The 18,001-nt window shown below is 36.5% G+C and overlaps 1 protein-coding gene across 1 annotated transcript in view; it reads right to left on the minus strand.

Annotated features, from left to right (window-relative positions):
• Positions 1–6,609: 6,609 nt before the first annotated feature.
• LOC107711717 (TBC1 domain family member 19-like) overlaps positions 6,610–18,001 on the minus strand; it is a 21,507-nt gene continuing 10,115 nt past the window's right edge. Inside the window, exons 10-19 of the mRNA XM_016516790.1 lie at positions 17,571–17,645; positions 17,222–17,284; positions 15,038–15,122; positions 14,911–14,955; positions 14,683–14,715; positions 14,490–14,599; positions 14,273–14,364; positions 8,832–8,947; positions 8,459–8,529; positions 6,610–6,821 (exon numbers count right to left, since the gene is read on the minus strand). Of these exons, the coding sequence (XP_016372276.1) occupies positions 6,747–6,821; positions 8,459–8,529; positions 8,832–8,947; positions 14,273–14,364; positions 14,490–14,599; positions 14,683–14,715; positions 14,911–14,955; positions 15,038–15,122; positions 17,222–17,284; positions 17,571–17,645 (765 nt within the window). The 3' untranslated portion in view covers positions 6,610–6,746. The remainder of the gene's footprint in view (positions 6,822–8,458; positions 8,530–8,831; positions 8,948–14,272; positions 14,365–14,489; positions 14,600–14,682; positions 14,716–14,910; positions 14,956–15,037; positions 15,123–17,221; positions 17,285–17,570; positions 17,646–18,001) is intronic.

Consider the following 18,001-nt stretch of genomic DNA (forward strand, 5'->3'; position numbering starts at 1 on the left):
AGACCCAAAGTCCATATCGTAGTCCATAGCGATGGACCAGCATGTGTGCGATTGACTTGTCTAAACCAATTCAGTACAAATAAAAAAAAATTAATGTCCAAACAAGCAGTATCCGCTATGATTAAACAAACCGAGATAACCCTGTCAAGTAAAAGCACAAACCTCCAACAATGCAGTTGGGGAAATTGCAGTGATTTAATTGAAGAATGTTAATTAAATGTGTTATAGCAGACAGAAAATAACATGCAGAAAAAGAGATTTGATGTAAAGGCACTAATATAAGTACACTCACTTATTGCATCCAGGCCAATAGGTGTCAGTATAAAGTGCAAAACCATTGATACTATTTGAACTAATAAGAATCAGCTTAACACTAACAAAAGCTTTATGAGTGCAGCTTTAAATATCACACATTGTGCATGCAAAAAGTAAAATGCTTTCATATCATATAATTGTACTAATGTATCAATATTATATTATTTGACATAAATGTTTATATTGATGAAATTTGTTACGTTAGAGTGCAATTATTATTCATAATAAATAGGTAGGCCTAATTCTCTCAAAGCAAGCTCCCTTAACTTCCTGCATAAAGGTTTCAGCTGTATCAGCAGGACAGGAGGGCAGTTATTACAGAGGTCTAAATATATAAAGGTGCCCAAGAGAGGCAGAGGAAATGTGATAGTGCCTGTCTAAAAGAAATGCTTCAGCGAGGAGCAGTGCTATGGTACAGTGAGGGACCGCTAGGGGTGCGCTGCTCCCATGGTGACTGAAAGTCCAGTAATAACGGGACAGGGCGTGGGAAGCTGTGTAAACAGGTGGCAGATGTACCGAGAGACCAGTGTGAGGCAATGGGGAGCGAAAAGCAGGGCAGAAAACAGACAAGTGGCATAATTTGATATGAGGCACAGAGGGAATGAGAGGGGCAGGCAGATAGACGGACAGAGCAGATGTCAGAGAGTCGCTGGAGTTTGCTATAAGCTGGGGTCAACTTGTAGGGTCATGAATGATGCTGAAATTCATGGGACTGAATGCACTATACAACTTTCTTTTCATTTTGTATTTTATTTTATTTGAATTTGGCTTGTCAATACCACTGTTTACAACTTCAAATTTAGATGAAAACAATATCTAAACAATAGCATTTTATATTTCTTCTTTCTCTTTTGGTATATTGTTTTATATTTTAGTAGTTTAATTTATTTAAAGTGCCCATATTATGGATTTTTGAAAATTACCTTTCATGCAGTGTGTAACACAGCTCGAAATGAATGAAAACATCCCGCACAGTTTTAAATCTGAAAGTGCACCGTGTATAAAGTTATTGTCTCTCAAAATAAAGAGTCGACTCTGAATCATTGAAACGAGTCGTTTTTAAAACGAATCCCAAGCATATTGCCCGCCCACTTGTTGGTCTTTTCCCGTTGGTCTGAATGAAAATGCTAATTCATTCTTTGCCACTAGGTGCTGCTTTTGGAGCGGTAAAATAGCGGTTTCCCCGGTAACTGTACACAAAGCAGCACTGCGCTCACAAACGCTGCTTTATCAGGCATTACAGGCATGATGAACGGAACATGGGACCAATCGGACCAATCACCGCAGATTAGCGTCACGCAAAGGAGGGGTTTGAAAAATGAATCGTTGAGCGAATCCTTTAGGAGTCGTTGAGCAAGTAAGGTAAAAATAAATGCATATTATAAGACAATTAAAGTGTTTTTTGACCTTGCATGCATGTCAACCTGTTGTTGGGGACTCCCAAAACCAAAATATGAACCTTTCATTATCCATAATAGGGGCACTTTAAACAAAAAAAAAAACGAAAGAAAATGCTCACTGGAGTGATAACCTTGTTACAGTATATCATATTATTACCATTGTAAAGAAACAAACCATTCCATCAAATAAATAAATAAATAAAATCATGATGAACTAATGCTTCAAGAACTCGACAAGTTATATCTTTATATCTTATATGTTTGTCTGTACTACAAACAAATTTAAAATCTTACAAAAATGCACTTTTACACATACATTTTTGTACAAATTTAAAATCCAATTACACAGAATCATGTAAAATTCTGTTATTAATGTATATATTAATGTAATGTAACAATTTGCACATAACAATGTGAAATTACTGTTAAGACTGTACAGCTTTTATTTAATTAAATTTAATGAAATAAATATTTATGGTAGTTTAAACCCTCTGGTGCTCCTCATTTGGGAGTCACACTTGTGATCTTCATGGTCAAAAGTGACCGGACACCTGAAATGTAACTTTTTTTCTCCCCAGTAAAATCAATGTAATATATTTTTGTTCAATAATATTTTTTCTTTTTTATTTTGTATTTTGAGATAATTTCATGGCACTAATTAATATTTATGCAATAATTATGATGAACCCATTGGGTTCTGCCCATTGAAAATAATTAAATTATATTACTTTTCATTGAATGCAGTATTTCATGTTAAAATAGAGTCAATGCCTTTAAAATCTAATTTTTGAAGCCAGATTAGTGCCATCTGGTAGGAGTAAAATAAGAAAAGCATCTGCAATTCCATGGTTTAGCCCATAGATTCATATATATAGCTCTATATAAAAGGCCTATACATTCTCTAATTGTTTTTAGACATAAATACTTATTTTTATTAAGTTTCTATAATAATGTAACAAAAATGAGCAGAAATGTTTTATCAGATCTTAATCCTTCTGGGTTTGATCTGATTTCAACCTCTTCAGTTTTCTGACTTGTTTTGGCTATATGGTTATAGCCATACCAATTCATTTGAGTACAATTCTGTATGTGTGTGTCTGTGAGTGTGTGTGTAAGTAAGTGTGTGTTTGAGTGAGTGTGTCTGTTTTGCACTCTTGATGTTTTAGAGTGTAACCCCTTCCTTGCTGTCCACTTTTTTACTGCATTGTAGTTGAATTATTGTTTTTATTTTACATATGAAGAGTTCAGACGCAAAAGCCTCTAACTGCCATTTGAAATTTTCTTCTAAAATTAGGATTTTTATCAGGCTCCTATGTTTAGGTTCAGTAATTTTACTTTACTGGCAATGTATAGGTCCTTTTCTATGCCATTAAAGTGAAATAAATGAACATGAATATAGGAGTCCGATAAAAATGCTCATTTTAGATGAAAATTTCAGATGGCACTTAGAGGCTTTTGCATCTGAACTCTTCATATTTGCTATGTTACAGTCACACCAGTTCATAGGTGTGTGTGTGCATAAACGTGTGTGTACGCATGTGTGTGTGTGTGGTTTTGCACTCTTGATGTGTTATAGTTTCACCCTTTCATTGCTGTGTACTTTTTTTCTGCATTGTGTCAGATTTGTAGATTGTACACACAAAAATTCTCAGAATTTTTGTGTTTTTGTCTATTTCCCATTCATTTCATATGGTCGGTCATTTTTGACCGAAGACCACAAGTGTGACTATTTTTTTTATGACCACTTAAGTCTGCTCGAATCATGCCCTCAATTTTTTTGTGTGTTCACATTCCAAATGCCATAAAAGTCACCAAGTTTTGTAGCATTCTGATGAAGCTGTGATTTTTAAAAATTCAAAACAGAAAATTCTTCGGTCAAAAGTGACTGAAGAGCACCACAAAAAATGTAGTCATAAATGTAGGGCAATGTAACAGTTGCACTTAACAACATAAAATTATGTTTAGAATGTACAGCTTTTATTGAATGAATAATGAATTAACAGTTTCAAATGTAATTTAGGCAATTTTTCACATGCATTTCTGCATCCAAAAACTGCTTCTAAATAAATAATAGCTACTGTCAAGAACAGAAGTAACCTATAAACAAGTGATGTTAGTGTAAAAAAAATATTTTAGCAATCAAAAGATAATAAACATTGATTATTTGCAATTTGCATAAAATGTATGTCACATTATTGCACATGCAGGGATGTGTAAAGTGCCCCCATTCTCAGAACAAACAGATGATACAGACAAAAGAACACAATACATTTGGTGTATGACTTCAGCATTACCTGCACTTCCCTTTCAAATCCATCAATAACATTTTTGGTGATCTCAGGGAGTGTAATGAGATCTGAGTATATTAATAGTCAAACAAAACAGCCATTATGCAAATATGAAAGGCAAATACACATCTCCATCAGTGCTGCTTCTGTTATCCATGGAAATTGCACTTATGTTCAAGTTTGATAAGTGTTCTCATCCAAATTCACTGGCACTAAGCCAAAGGGCTAACCAGAGTATCCTAACTGAAGTAGGTGGCATCTATTGTCATTTTAAAACTTATGCCTAAGATCCTTACAAGGACTTATCTGGGAATCTTTAAAACTTACACTGCAACTACAAATGTTGTTTCTATTAGAAACTCTACCATTAACATATAAAATGAACCTCATTATCATGAAAGACATTTTTTTTTTAAACTGTCCTGGTATTTAGGTTTGTGGCTGATATGCAATTCTAAGGCATTATATTATATAAGAGTAACAAGTGTTATATTAATATTATTTATATTCTATTATATTCATGTATTTATTTATTTTGTAATTTTATTATATATTTCAGATTTCATTTTAATTTTAAGATTTACTAAATTTATGTGATTTTGTCATTTTTATTTTTATTTCTATTTATTGATTTCCGTTCTAGCACTTCATTTTAGTTAGTTGCAAAGGCAACAGTTCTAATTTTCATTTGAATTTGGGTTTTTCATCTTATATTTTTTATTTTATTTCAGCTTTATTTAATTAACGAAAATGACTTCCAATAGTTTTAGTTAACAATAACAACACTGAGTTACATACAGTATTCTATTAGGTTTGCAGTGATAATATGGCATCAACATAGTCATAACATTCCATATATATATATATATACTGTATATATACTGTATATATATACACCGATGAGCCACTACATTATGACCACCCTCAGCCTAGAGCAATGAGCACTGATAACCATATGGTTCTGCAGGTGCAGTTAACAAAACAGTATATATACCACCTGAGGACCAGCTATCAATCTTGGAAACCTTGTGGGTTGTTCACGTGCAGTTGTATCAAAAGTGGTGCACAAATGGCCAAATAGTGAACAGTCGTCCGCAACTCACTGATGCCAGAGGCAAGCGGAAACAGTTGTGCATTGTTCACAGCGACCACAGGGCCACAGTCCGACAAATCACCAGCAGCTACAACAGAGGTGACCAGGGCAATGTGTCACAGCACACAGTTCATCGCAGCCTTCTGCTTGCGGGCCTGAACAGCCCATGACCCAGCCGGGTCCTCATGCTAACTGCACAATGGCCAACAGAGCATGAATTGGGCATAATGGAAGAAAGTGGCCTGGTCTGATGAATCAAGATTCCTGGTGCATCGCATCGACGGCCAAGGCTTGATACGTCGATTACCATCAGTGGCTATGGCACCTGGATGCACTGTTTGGTGGATACAGGCTGGCGATGGTGGTGTTATGCTGTGGGCAATGTTTTCTTGGGCCACGTTAGGCCCTATTATCCCAACAGCACAATTCCTGACACTGTACTGTCAGGTATCTGAACATTGATGCGAACCAAGCGCACCCATTCATGGCAACCTGCCGGTGATGGTCATTATCAACAGGATAATGCGGCATGCCACAAGGAGTAGTTCAAACAACATGATGGTGAATTTCTGTTAATGCCTTGGCCTCCAAATTCACCCAGTCAAACATCTGTGGTTCGACTTGGAAAAGCGGGTTCACGCTACATCACCACCATCCCGCAATGTACAGGAACTGGAGGACTTGCTGTTGACATTATGGTACCAGATACCCCAGGAGACCTAAGGCCTCGCCATGTGGCCACTGTTTTGTGGGCTAAAGGAGGTCCTACAGGTTAGGTGGCCATGATGTAATGGCTTATCAATACATATATTCATATATGTGTATATATGCGTGTATATACAGTATGTATATAGGATGTTTAAGATTATAAAAATCAAATGACAGCATATAAATAATAAATTATTCTGTTCCATGTCTAGTCTTTTTCCCTTGTGTCACTATTGCAGTTCAAACAATTCCCTGGAAATCTTATAGTCAACCCAACCTGAAGCGGGGCGTCTGCAATTCATTGTACTCCTGTAATCGAATGCATTTCTCTGTGAAAAAGGAAAAAGCTATGAGGGACTTCAGTTGATCCATTTGGAATTCACTGAATCTTGAGAGGCAGTTACATGCAGTACCAGAATGGTGCAAGAAGTTAGGGGTTGCTAAGTAAGAGGAATCTGTTAGTCGCAGATCAGCCATATTGCTACTTATAAGAACACTTCACACAACATTTTTTTTTACTCACCCACAGGTTGTTCCAAACCTGTATGACTTTCCTTCTTCTGTGGAACATACAAGACAATTTTTTGAGAAAAGATTTACGGTAAGTCCATAAAATTAAATAATAATAATAAAAATAATAATTCATTACATTTATATAGCGCTTTTCTAGGCACTCAAAGCGCTTTACATTGTCAAGATACATTGGTATCTCCTAATGCATGTCAATGGTAACCAAAACTATGAGATCACCAATATTCTTCAATCATTTTCTTTTATGTTCCAAAGACAGAGAGACATACTAATGTTATACAAATGTCATTGGAATGACATGAGGGTGAGTACATTTTCATTTTTGGGTAAACTATCCCTTTAAAGTCAACATCAAATGAAAATGGACTGGAACATCCAGCCACCAAAACAGACAAACACACCGCCAGCTTCTCAGACGGAGGTGGCGAAGAGGAAGATCTGCAGCAAGGGCATCACCTTCAGGGTTGAGAGGTCTGCAAGAACAGCCTGCAAGAAGAAAAAAATTGAAAATGCATGTAATATAAAATGCTTTCTGGCCATGTAATATACAAGCGCGGCTGTAGACTTAAGCTAGTGTTGTCCATTATGGTAAATATTCACAACAGAGGCATCCATTCCGATTGCCTGGCAATAAAAACACCAGGCACTTAAGGTGCGGTCATGTTTCGTGCAAGTTCAGCATGCAGATTTCTGAGATGTTCAAGTTGGTCATACGAATTTGCCTCACTCACCAACAAACTCAGTTTGAAACTGACAATGTTATTGACAATGCATAATGACCTTTTTTTATGCATGAGAAAATTTGCTGATGTGACCACACCTTTAGCCGAACTACAAAGACGCATAACCGTCAACCCAGTTTCACCAAATGGTGTCTGCTGGCCCGCACTGATGTGACTCAAGAGCTTGGAAGGTGCTAAGAGTGCATCCGCCTCACAGGAGCCGTTTGGGCGGGGGCCTTCAGAGGGAATCAAATGTTCTCAAGCTTCGGTCCTTAGGGGATTGGAAGCAAATAAATTTAGAGGCCCCTATCAGGTTAGCACGTCTCCTCTAATGTTTCATGACCAGGCCTGGGCGCTAAAAATACAATGTGTTATGATACTTTCTCCTGTAGGGACCAGGTGGTACATAAGCAAGCAGATACTGTCCAGCAGCATCTTCACAGTGTCTTGGGGCCCAGGCCGTGCGTCACTGCGGGTTACAGCCAGAATTAATGAAAGCAGGTCAGATGCACTTTTACTACAGCTGTCAATCAAGCAGTTGCATGCCACAGCATCCGACAGTGCAGACCTTTTAGCTAGCATAGGATGCTTTCATAAAAGTTAAACATGTAGAAATTAAGTTTAATATGGGCTTTTGCATATAAAAATGTTAGGTAAAAAAAAATATTTTTTATCAACATATACACTAAGTGCATCTGATTTCAAGGCAAGACATTTTATGGGTTCAGTACAAGCTAAGCTAAATCAGAATTTGTAGAATGATATTAAATAATTTAGAGTTGTCTCCTGTTTTCCTTAAAACAATGATCTTGGTTACTGTATACAGGCTTTTTCCAATGACAGTGAAGGGGAATCTTCACCCAATCAAAGATGTAAAATTGGATGTAACTTCACACAGAAAGGTTAGTAAGCAATTTATTCCTAACTAAAATCAGTGTTAACACTCTTATTGTTTACATTGTGTCCCTATTTACTTCCATTGTAAGTGCCTCAATGGAACAAATTGATATTTGTGTTTATAAAGAAAAAAAACTAAGGACAATTGGAAACTATTTTGTAGTAATCAACATCATGCCACAAATGCTTCTTATTGGCCTTAACTTGTACTAAACCCAGATATTCTTTTAAGTAATGAGTTATAAACTGTTACACATACAAAGGCACAGAAGGATACACACACACATATAGTGTCGACAGTTAACTGTCATGCTAAAATTCCCATCACATTTGACATCACATCGTCAAAACATTTTAGAGCTGGGGTGTGGGGGACTTGGTCCACTTTTAAAAAGTGGTTATCCCAGCAATTTTGAAACATGTGCCTTGGGTGGACTGGGTTACTAGTGTTGGCTGTGAGTGAAGACACTATTTTTGTATTGCTTAACACACACAAGTAACAACCTCAGCTGATGCCAGTGATGTCACTTCCATTAGGTTTTCGGCTCGGAAGACAAAGACAGCAGTGGCCAGGACTGAAAAAGAGGGACAGACAAACAGTCATCATCCAGGAAATTGGGTGTATGCCATATAACTGACTGACCCTTCTTATTTAAGAGTGCCCTAACATAGAGGTCACATTTTCAAAATGAAGGTACATTAAAAACAGTTTAACACCTCCTAAACACAGTGATTAACTATTTATCCAATAAGTACCTGACATCAAACTCTGGCTGCATTCAATATGTGATTTGAAACAGTGAAGTGACAGTAAAATGATATGTTTCATGTTCATAATAGTTGGTAAAAGGTCAGACATTAGAAAATATCGTTCTACCTGCTACTATCTCTAAGGAATCATATCCTAGGATACGGTCCCATAACAATAGGAGCTGGTCAGTGGACAGGTATCCTGAGAAGGCCCGGACTATCCACTTAAAGGCAATACGCAACCTAAGGAAGATACACACACACACACACACACTGAGAAACACTCCCCAAAATATACACACAGTATAGATCTAAACCCTTATTCAAAATTTCTGTTATTTGCTTTCACAAATGTTGAGGTGTGAGACTTGTGTGTGCATAATTCATCCACTAGATGGAGCTGCACAGTTACAATGTAACTGTCACTGAAGTGACTTCAAAATTTCAACTGGAAACTAAAGCAACATAAGCTTCATGTGAGTATGTATCATAAATGAGACATTAATGAACATTCACACTTGAGAATAATAATAAATTATATTTAAAAGTATAATTTTTTCAGCAGGAAACTAAAGTACCATAAGCTTTATATTAGTATGTATAATAAATTAGGCCTTTGGTTGGTTTTTAGACCATTGCTATATAGTTGCTAAGATTACAGTGTTTTTAGCACATTGCTATGAATTTGCTAAGATGCTCCTTGGTGGTGTTTAGCCTGTCGCTATTAGGTTAGGTTACTAAGTTACTAAGGTGATTTAGCATGATGCTTTTCAGCTGCTAAGAGGTTTTGAGAGGTTTTTAACCCATTGCTGTGTGGTTGATGCTCTAGGTGGTTTTAATCATGTTCCTATGCAGTTGCTATTATAATGTGTTCTGGGTGGTTCTTAGCCTCTTGTGGTGGTTCTGTTGGTCGCTTAATATTGCTTTGGTCTCTCTTTCATTGTAAATCCATCTTATTATTCAGCAAGTTGAAATCATCAACTTTGGAAAGTTTTGCACAGATCCTTAATGGTTAAGGTTGGGGGTTTAGAATATTATCCTTGCCATAAATATAAGAATTTTATTAAATACATTATTTTGTTATTAATCTAAAGATACAAGATTACATAGATGCTACTACTACTACAGTATGTCTAGGAGCAACATTACTATTTAAATATAGCTACCAGCAGCAATTAAGGGGCCCAATTAAGGGGCAATTAAGCATAACAGAGGTAAAATAAAAGGAGCTAAGGAGCTGTCTTTAATTACTCAGTAAAGACAGGGCCCGTATTCTTAAGGATTCTAAGAATCCTCTCAGAGAGCTCCTAATTTATCTTAAAAACCTCTAACTAGGAGTCTTAGCTTAAAAGTGATTCAGGACCAATCTGAGAGCAACTCTGAGCGAGGAAAAGACAAAAACTTTTATCTTAGTGAGGAGGCGGGGTTGACCCCGTTTGCTAGCTATGACACAGTCTTTTTAAGAATGTGATTGGTTGGTTGTTTAAGAAGGAAATAAAAAAGTGCTTTTAAGAGTAGGGTCTATCAGAAGCCTTCACTTTGAAATTACAGGCGTAATTTTTCCTGTTTTACCGTACTCTCTCTCTCACACACACACACACACACACACACACATTATATATGTATATGTATTCTTTATTTTTTATTTACCATGCTGTCATACTTAACATTTTATAGGAAATGAACAGCGACACAATAAGGTTCTGAAAGTGCTGTAATTGTTTGTAGATCCCGACCGATATGGGTTTTTTGGGGGCCAATGCTGATTTTAAAAAAAAGACCGATATCGATATATCAGCCGATATTCTTTATGTGTAGGATACAGTATATAGCCTACATAAACAGAATATATAAATAAACTTTATTATTCAAAATGAGTCTGACATCAGTGTACTTAGCAGTAAACTTCACTTCACTTATTATAAATAACACAAATAGAACAAAATATATATAACTTGAATTAAGAAATTAAACAAGGTAACTGTGTAGGGCAAGCAAGCTACTGCCAAACCAACAGGGGGACCTGTTTTTTATTTATTCATCAAAAATAAGGAAATTCCGCGTTATACAGTAAATTCCGTTTTTATGACAGGATTCCGCGATTCCGTCCATGTGTTCTGCATCGCGGAAATCATAGGGCCCCATAGGGCCAATGAATTAGAATCATTGTAATGTGACGATCAAATATAGGTGCGGGTGGGTGGCGGGCGGATAATTTGAAGCAGCGGACCCGGGTGAAGTTTGAGCTCATCCGCGCATCTCTACACTACACTGACCTGGGTGGCCAGTAGCAAACAATGGAGTGCGCTCTGCTGGACAAACTAAGTAATTACACCAAGTCAGAAGCATTTAATCGTTATATGTTCTGTAAAAAAAAAGTTCATATCGGCGGCATATTCACCAATACGATATATCTGCTCATATCGGCAAAACTATATATCGGCCGGGCTCTAATTGTTTGTGTGATAACTTTGCTTATAGAAGGTTGTGACAGACCCAATCACTGCTGCATAGTTGTATTTTTCCAGTTGCCAAATATATTGAAGTAGGTAATGTAATGATTTACTTCCATTTCTGGCACTATGGCATTTCTGCGCGGTGTCGGAGATGTTAGCGTGTCTCTAATAAGATCGGTCACAAACATGATCCCTGCACCATCTAATGTGTAGCGTCTTGTTAACTCACTGTCATGCATTGTGTGCAACACATTTCTTCTCCCTCTTCATGTTTTGTCCCTTTTCTCCACTGCTAAAGAAACTCTTAAGCCTCTTAGAAGTCCTCGTCCGTACTCCTAACAATTTTGGACCTTAAGACCTCTTTTAAGGGTTAAGATGCTTTCTGAATTACTTTTTTCTTTACTAGGATCTTTTCTTTAATTTTAAGAGGAAACACCCACATTTCTAAGAATTTTAGCTTAGCATAGATCATTGAATCTGATTAGACCGTTAGCATCTCGCTCAAAAATGACCAAAGAGTTTCTATATTTTTCCTATTTAAAACTTGACTCTTCTGTAGTTACATAGTGTACTAAGACCGACGGAAAATGAAAAGTTGCGATTATTTTCATGTTGCGACCCATGGTACGGCAGCAAAGTTCCTTGATTATTACGCCGGAATGAGAGTATAGTTCCTAGCCATATTGGCCTAGAAAATCGCAACTTTTCATTTTCCGTCGGTCTTAGTACACGATGTAACTACAGAAGAGTCAAGTCTTAAATAGGAAAAATATAGAAACTATTTGGTCATTTTTGAGCAAGATGCTAACGGCCTAATCAGATTCAATGATCTATGCTAAGCTACAGCTAAAAGTGTTACCGCCAGACCCGGAGATCGGCTGAATGGATTCGAAAACGGTAAAACTCAACTGTTTAACTCTAGGGGAGTTGGAAAATGAGCCTATTTTCAAAAATAGTGGAGTGTTCCTTTAAGTTCCAACCTTGCTTCAACACACCTGTCTATAATTAAGTAGCCCTGAAAACCTTGATTAGCTGGTTGAGGTGTGTTTGATTAGGATTGAAGCTGAAATCTGCAGTATGGTAGCTCTCCAGGAGCAGAGTTGGAGACCCCTGTTAAGCCCGAAACACACTGCACGATTTTAGCAATCCTATAAGATCATTGCATGCTACACTGTGTGACATGGATCTAATAAACCTGGCTACGACATGTGTGTAGACTGTACGATGATTACACCTATTGACTCGTAGGCTACTATGCACGTTACTATAGAAGAATAAAACTGTATCAGCATGCGCTAGAGGTAAACAAAAAGAGCATGATAAATCACACTTTAGCAGTTGTTTTTATGTGTGCTGAAAAAAAGTGGAAGCGGCGAAAGAGGAAGGGATAAGAGTTTTAGGTAAGCAGTTTTGTTTTAGCGCCATGTCGAGTTGATTTCATGTCGCATTTTTATTGGTTGGTCAGTAAACGTGGATCATACCAGCAAACACACTGTGCGATGATCATGCTGTGTCTTTGGTCACAAGACCGTGACAACTGCAGTCTTTGAACCTCTCTCACTGTACGACACAGGACCACTAATTATGAGCCACGATCTGCAGAAATCGCCACGATTGTTTCAATGTCTGGGACAGCCGAAAATCGTGCAGAGTGTCTATGGCTTTGAAGACATTTGCTGATACAGCATTTTGCTACAGAACTTAAAATGGCCGACACTAAAAAAGGCTGACACAGAAAAATTAGGTATCGTCCAATTCGGTATGCCGTTCCAAATGCTGAGACCAATCTTATGATTTTTGGCCAAAGTGGTCAGAAGTTATAAACAGAAACGTACATTTTTTTCACTACTTTTTTGAGTAGTGCTGAAACTACTTATGTGCCCTCAGGTCAGGCTTGTTATAACCCATACCATGTTTAATCAGAATCCACTAATGCGTTGCATAGATATAGCCTTGTGTCCATTTTTGCACAAACTTTTTAAAATTCGTCAAGTCGCTTTACGAAAATGGTTTGATATATCAAAAAGCTTTTGATAACTTTTTGCCAGATTGCTCTGAATATGGTCTTTTACAGTTCAAAAGTTATTAGCAGAAACATGAGCGCAAATTTGGTCTATTGGTGGCGCCAGAGAGTTTGAGTTAGACTCCAAATTTTCTGTTGTTAATGTTGAGACTGTCCTCTATCTGTGTGCCCAGTTTCATAACTTTACCCCCAAGTGGTTCTATATTATTCATAAGAGTCATAACAATAAGCTAAAGCGTTTGTAAAATACAGAATTTTACTACAAAATTTGAAATGGTCCACGTTCAAAATGGCTGACATAGGAAAATTGGGTATCATCTGATTTGGTATGCTGCTCCAAATCGAATGATATCAGTCTTATGATTGATTAAACTGTTCAGAAATTATAAACAAAAATGGCAATTGTTTATATCTTTTTGACCAGTAGGTGGCGCTATGCCAAAGCTTTATTTCCTGTGCCCTCAAGTCATGCTTGTTATAACACGTACAGAATTTGGTAAGAATCCACTAAAGATATAGCCTCATGTCCATTTTTGTGTGAATTTCATCAAATTCATTAACACGCTTTACGAGAATGGTTTACTCCATTGGAAATCTTTTGATAACTTTTTGCCAAGTAGAAATTTACATTTTGGTATGCATTTGACTCACCATGAGCCAAGGCAAAAATATTTTTGCTTCTAGACCTTACAATTTAAAAGTTACTAGCAAAAATATGGGTGCAAATTTGGCCTATTGGTGGCGCTAGAGAGTCTGAGATAGAGACTTAAAATTTGCTATGGTTAATATTGCGACTGTCCTCTATCTGTGTGCCAAATTTCATAACCTTCACGCAAGCAATTCTATGGGCTTCCATAGACTTCCAGAGTGGAAGAAGAAGAAGAAGACAAAGACAAAGACGAAGAAGACTAACAGATACAATTGCACAAACCGTCTAGGAAACTAAACGATTCTGTGCTTGGCCCCTAATAAATGACAAAGAACCAATAAACAAGAATAAAGACCAATTTTCATATTTTTTTATATACTGTATCATACAAGGTACGCTATAAAAATTAATTTATTGAGTAATCTGCTATGTGAACTCACGGCTGGGCTCCAATCTCTCGTAGATGGTAGAAAAGCTGGGGTAGATGAGTCTGCAGTAATCTCTCAAACTGCAAGCACAAAGACACTATACCCTAACACACACACATACACACACAGGTTTGGTGAGCTCAGAAACAGCCATCATCCTAAGTAAACTGACACAAAGGCAATCAATCATGTTACATCAACGTCACACATGCACACACAAGATACTCACAGATGGATGTGAGGAGATAGAGTGTAGTCTGAAGAAGTAGCGAATATACATCTCTCTAAATACGCTGTACAGCTTCGAAGGCTCATTATATAAGAAACACAGTGGTGCAACTGCAGCACAGGATACAGATAGATGATTGTTTACAAAATAGATTTTGCTTTTTGAGGTTATGTGCTTTATTCTTCATACTCACCATACATTGAGAATCCATGAAATGGAATGACACCTATGGGACAGATAGGTCAACAATTACTGTTATTACAAAATTATTTTGGAAAACTGAAAACTAATGAATCATCTATTAAATGCACTGGCCCTGGTTTCTGACACATTTCAGAGAATTCAACAAATGAAGACTATAAGGTGCATGCTGGGACATGCTGTGATGCAAATACTGTGCTTGTAAAAGCTTCTTTCTCACCATTCGGGGGGTAAACCACAGCACACTGCTCTGAGCCAGACTTGCCTGAGAAAAAGACATTTTATAGACTGAAAAGAAGCTAAGGAAGATATTATATCAACAAAGCTAAATATTCAAAAGACATTACTTTGGATGCAAGATTTAGGCGGTGTAGCGCAGTTGTAGTTGAAATGCTCCAGGACTGCAGTGTCTCGAGAAAAACACAGCAAGACCTGTGGAGAAAAACAATGGAAAAAGAGAGTGATGCAGGGATGATTTTTGAAGGCCAAAAACAGGAATTGAGTTAGCATTTTAGCATTTCCTGTTCTATCGTCCTGAAGACAATGGGGTTTTTGAATTGGTTTTTGGTTAAATTGCTGTTATGTTATCACAAACTGAATTTTCATGTTTTATTATATGACATAATTAGATCAGTAAAAGCTTTTATTAATCTGCTAACTTGTGCCAGCAAGACCAGTAAAAGCTTGCTAGCAAGTGGCTTAACAGGACTACAAATGTTATCGGGAACATTAAACATCACACCGAACAAGTAAAATCATCTACTCACTAGTCTGCTTTTACAGCCTCAGTGTGTTTATCACACTTGCAAACTATTCTAAAACTTGTAGGGAAAATCGTTTTAAATAAACACTGAAAAAGTTGTCATAAGCTTAATGCTAGTGACTATAGTATAGTTGTTTATAGCCATTTATGGAAGAAAAAAAAAACAATTAGGTTTTGGTAAGAAAATCAGAGTGAAACTAACTTCCGGGTTGGCCTACAAAAATCCGTCATCACTGCATAACTCTATAATTGCCAGCATTACTCACACATTGTATCTTTGCTAAATTGCTTATTTCCTGGTCCAATTACATTTGAAGAGCCACTTTAGAGCTTTAGCCTGCAGAGGTCAAGCAGATATGTTCTTTCTTTTTTTATTATTTACCTCAAAATGGAAATATAATTAATTTTAAAAACAGCAATCTTTTTAAAATCAGTTATATCTGCTTTCTATGATGGCGGTTTTTCAGTAACTGCATTTTCTTCATTTGTTTTTAATGCATTTCTAAAGCTTTTATAACCATAAGTGGCCAAATACAGTGCTAGTGACCTAAAAGCTCCAACCAAGTCTTTTTTTTTTTTTTTCATATTTTGGAATAATTTTTGGTATTTGCAAAGAAAAAGCAACCACAACACCCTAGCATTGTGGTTGCAAATTGTGCTCGGCGAAGTTCCATTATATATTATATTATATTATATTATATTATATTATATTATATTATAATAAAGCAATGTCATCACAGAGAACCTTTAGAGTTTGAATATCTGTTCGCTCTTGCTAATACACTACAAAGAGACGTTTTTGGACTGAATAGTAATTATGACAATTTTGACCCTACTTTTCATACAATTCACCTCTCTAATCATCATATCATGACCACACAGCGTCTGAAATTCTTGAACTACCCAAAGGGTTCACACTAAACCAATATTTACAAGCAGTCCAGCTCCTTTATCACCTCACACCTGCAACTCGTATTACTGTTCCATAGTGACAACACAATGTGCTTGTGAAGCCCCAAACAACTGGCTATTTCTGTTGAATATTTCAGAGAAAACTCAGACGCAAACAGTCTCAGGACAGAAGTAAAGAGGAATATTGATGGTTGTCCAGAGGATACCAGCTAATGAAACACAAGTAAACGGCAACTTTAAAAATCTCTCTCAAATTGCTTGCTCTTCAGGAATAATTGCTGAACTTAATTTTTTCATAACCATTTATTAAAGGGGTCATATGATGCGATTTCAAGTTTTCCTTTCTCTTTGGAGTGTTACAAGCTGATTGTTAGGAAGAGTGCATTATTCCCTAAAAAGGCCTCATATTAAAGGCAGTGTATCTGAGCATGTTTAGCTATTTTATAGGAAAAATGAACCTGCAAATTAAACTTGATTATGATTTTGTGGTGAAAGTGAATATCAAGCAGTGGAAATTTAATAAAGCGCATATGACTCATGAATTCCCCTTGAATAGAGAAGTCTATTTAGAGAGGTCTATCTGTGCGACTACACAACAGTCCTATCTGTATCTATCTGGTTTTAGGTAAATGAGGTCAAAGAGCATGATTTTGCATGGGTAACATTCTCACGAGTTTAGTCTACAGCCATATATGTGTTCAAAGACCTCTATCAGTGTCAAGTTCAAACTAACTTGGGAAATGTTCTCCTCCTTTGATTATCAAAGACTCTCATTTGTGAGAATTCTCATTTGTAATCAGCTGACTGAAAGGTTCTGTTGTATATGTGTAACAGAGAGTGACATGCATTAACTCACTTGATATAAATAGTCCTCAAACACAAAGTAGTAATCGTCATTACTTGCAGTAAGCTTCACATCCTGAGAAGAAAAATCATCAGGCATTTTAATCAGAAAACAGATGCACTAGGGGTACAAAAATGGGACAATTTTTAAATACATAATAGTATTGCAAACAAAAACAATTTAATCCTTATGCCATTGTATCTGTTTACCAGTTAAGCATATACTGTAAGCTTGATCTTGGAAGAGATGGGTCTTTCAGAACTGTTACTCTCTATTTGTTAAAACCTATTATAGAATATTCAATAGAACAAATGGTGTATACAAAACCATTTCCATCAAATAAACTATACTGTAAATGTACCTTATATATTAGGTTGTCCACCAGCAGGTCATGGTGTATGACTCTAGCCTTCAGCTGTTCATAATGTGTTATGTCCTGTTTAATGAAATAAAAACAAAAGAATTGACACAGAGTCAATTTATCTCAGTCTGCTGAATTGAATTAACCAATACATAATGGATAAAGAAGCACCTATACGCAGATCAAACTATCCCCAGTCATTACAGCTAAGTTAATTATACTAACCAATTAACAAATTAAATTGCTATTGTAAGCAGCATATTAATAAGATTGCTGGGTCAAAAATGTTAAATGTCACAAAAGGCTGTACTGGAACAGATCACTGCAGATAATTAGAACCAGATCTAAATCATCTATGATTATGCCCTGTTTTTTTTTTATAGTAGTGCAATATTTTTTTATAACTAAATGCCATTTTCATTTTTTATATA

The sequence above is a fragment of the Sinocyclocheilus rhinocerous genome, unplaced genomic scaffold, assembly GCF_001515625.1.
Source record: "Sinocyclocheilus rhinocerous isolate Xijiao unplaced genomic scaffold, SAMN03320098_v1.1 scaffold611, whole genome shotgun sequence".
In the NCBI taxonomy this organism is placed as follows: domain Eukaryota; kingdom Metazoa; phylum Chordata; class Actinopteri; order Cypriniformes; family Cyprinidae; genus Sinocyclocheilus; species Sinocyclocheilus rhinocerous.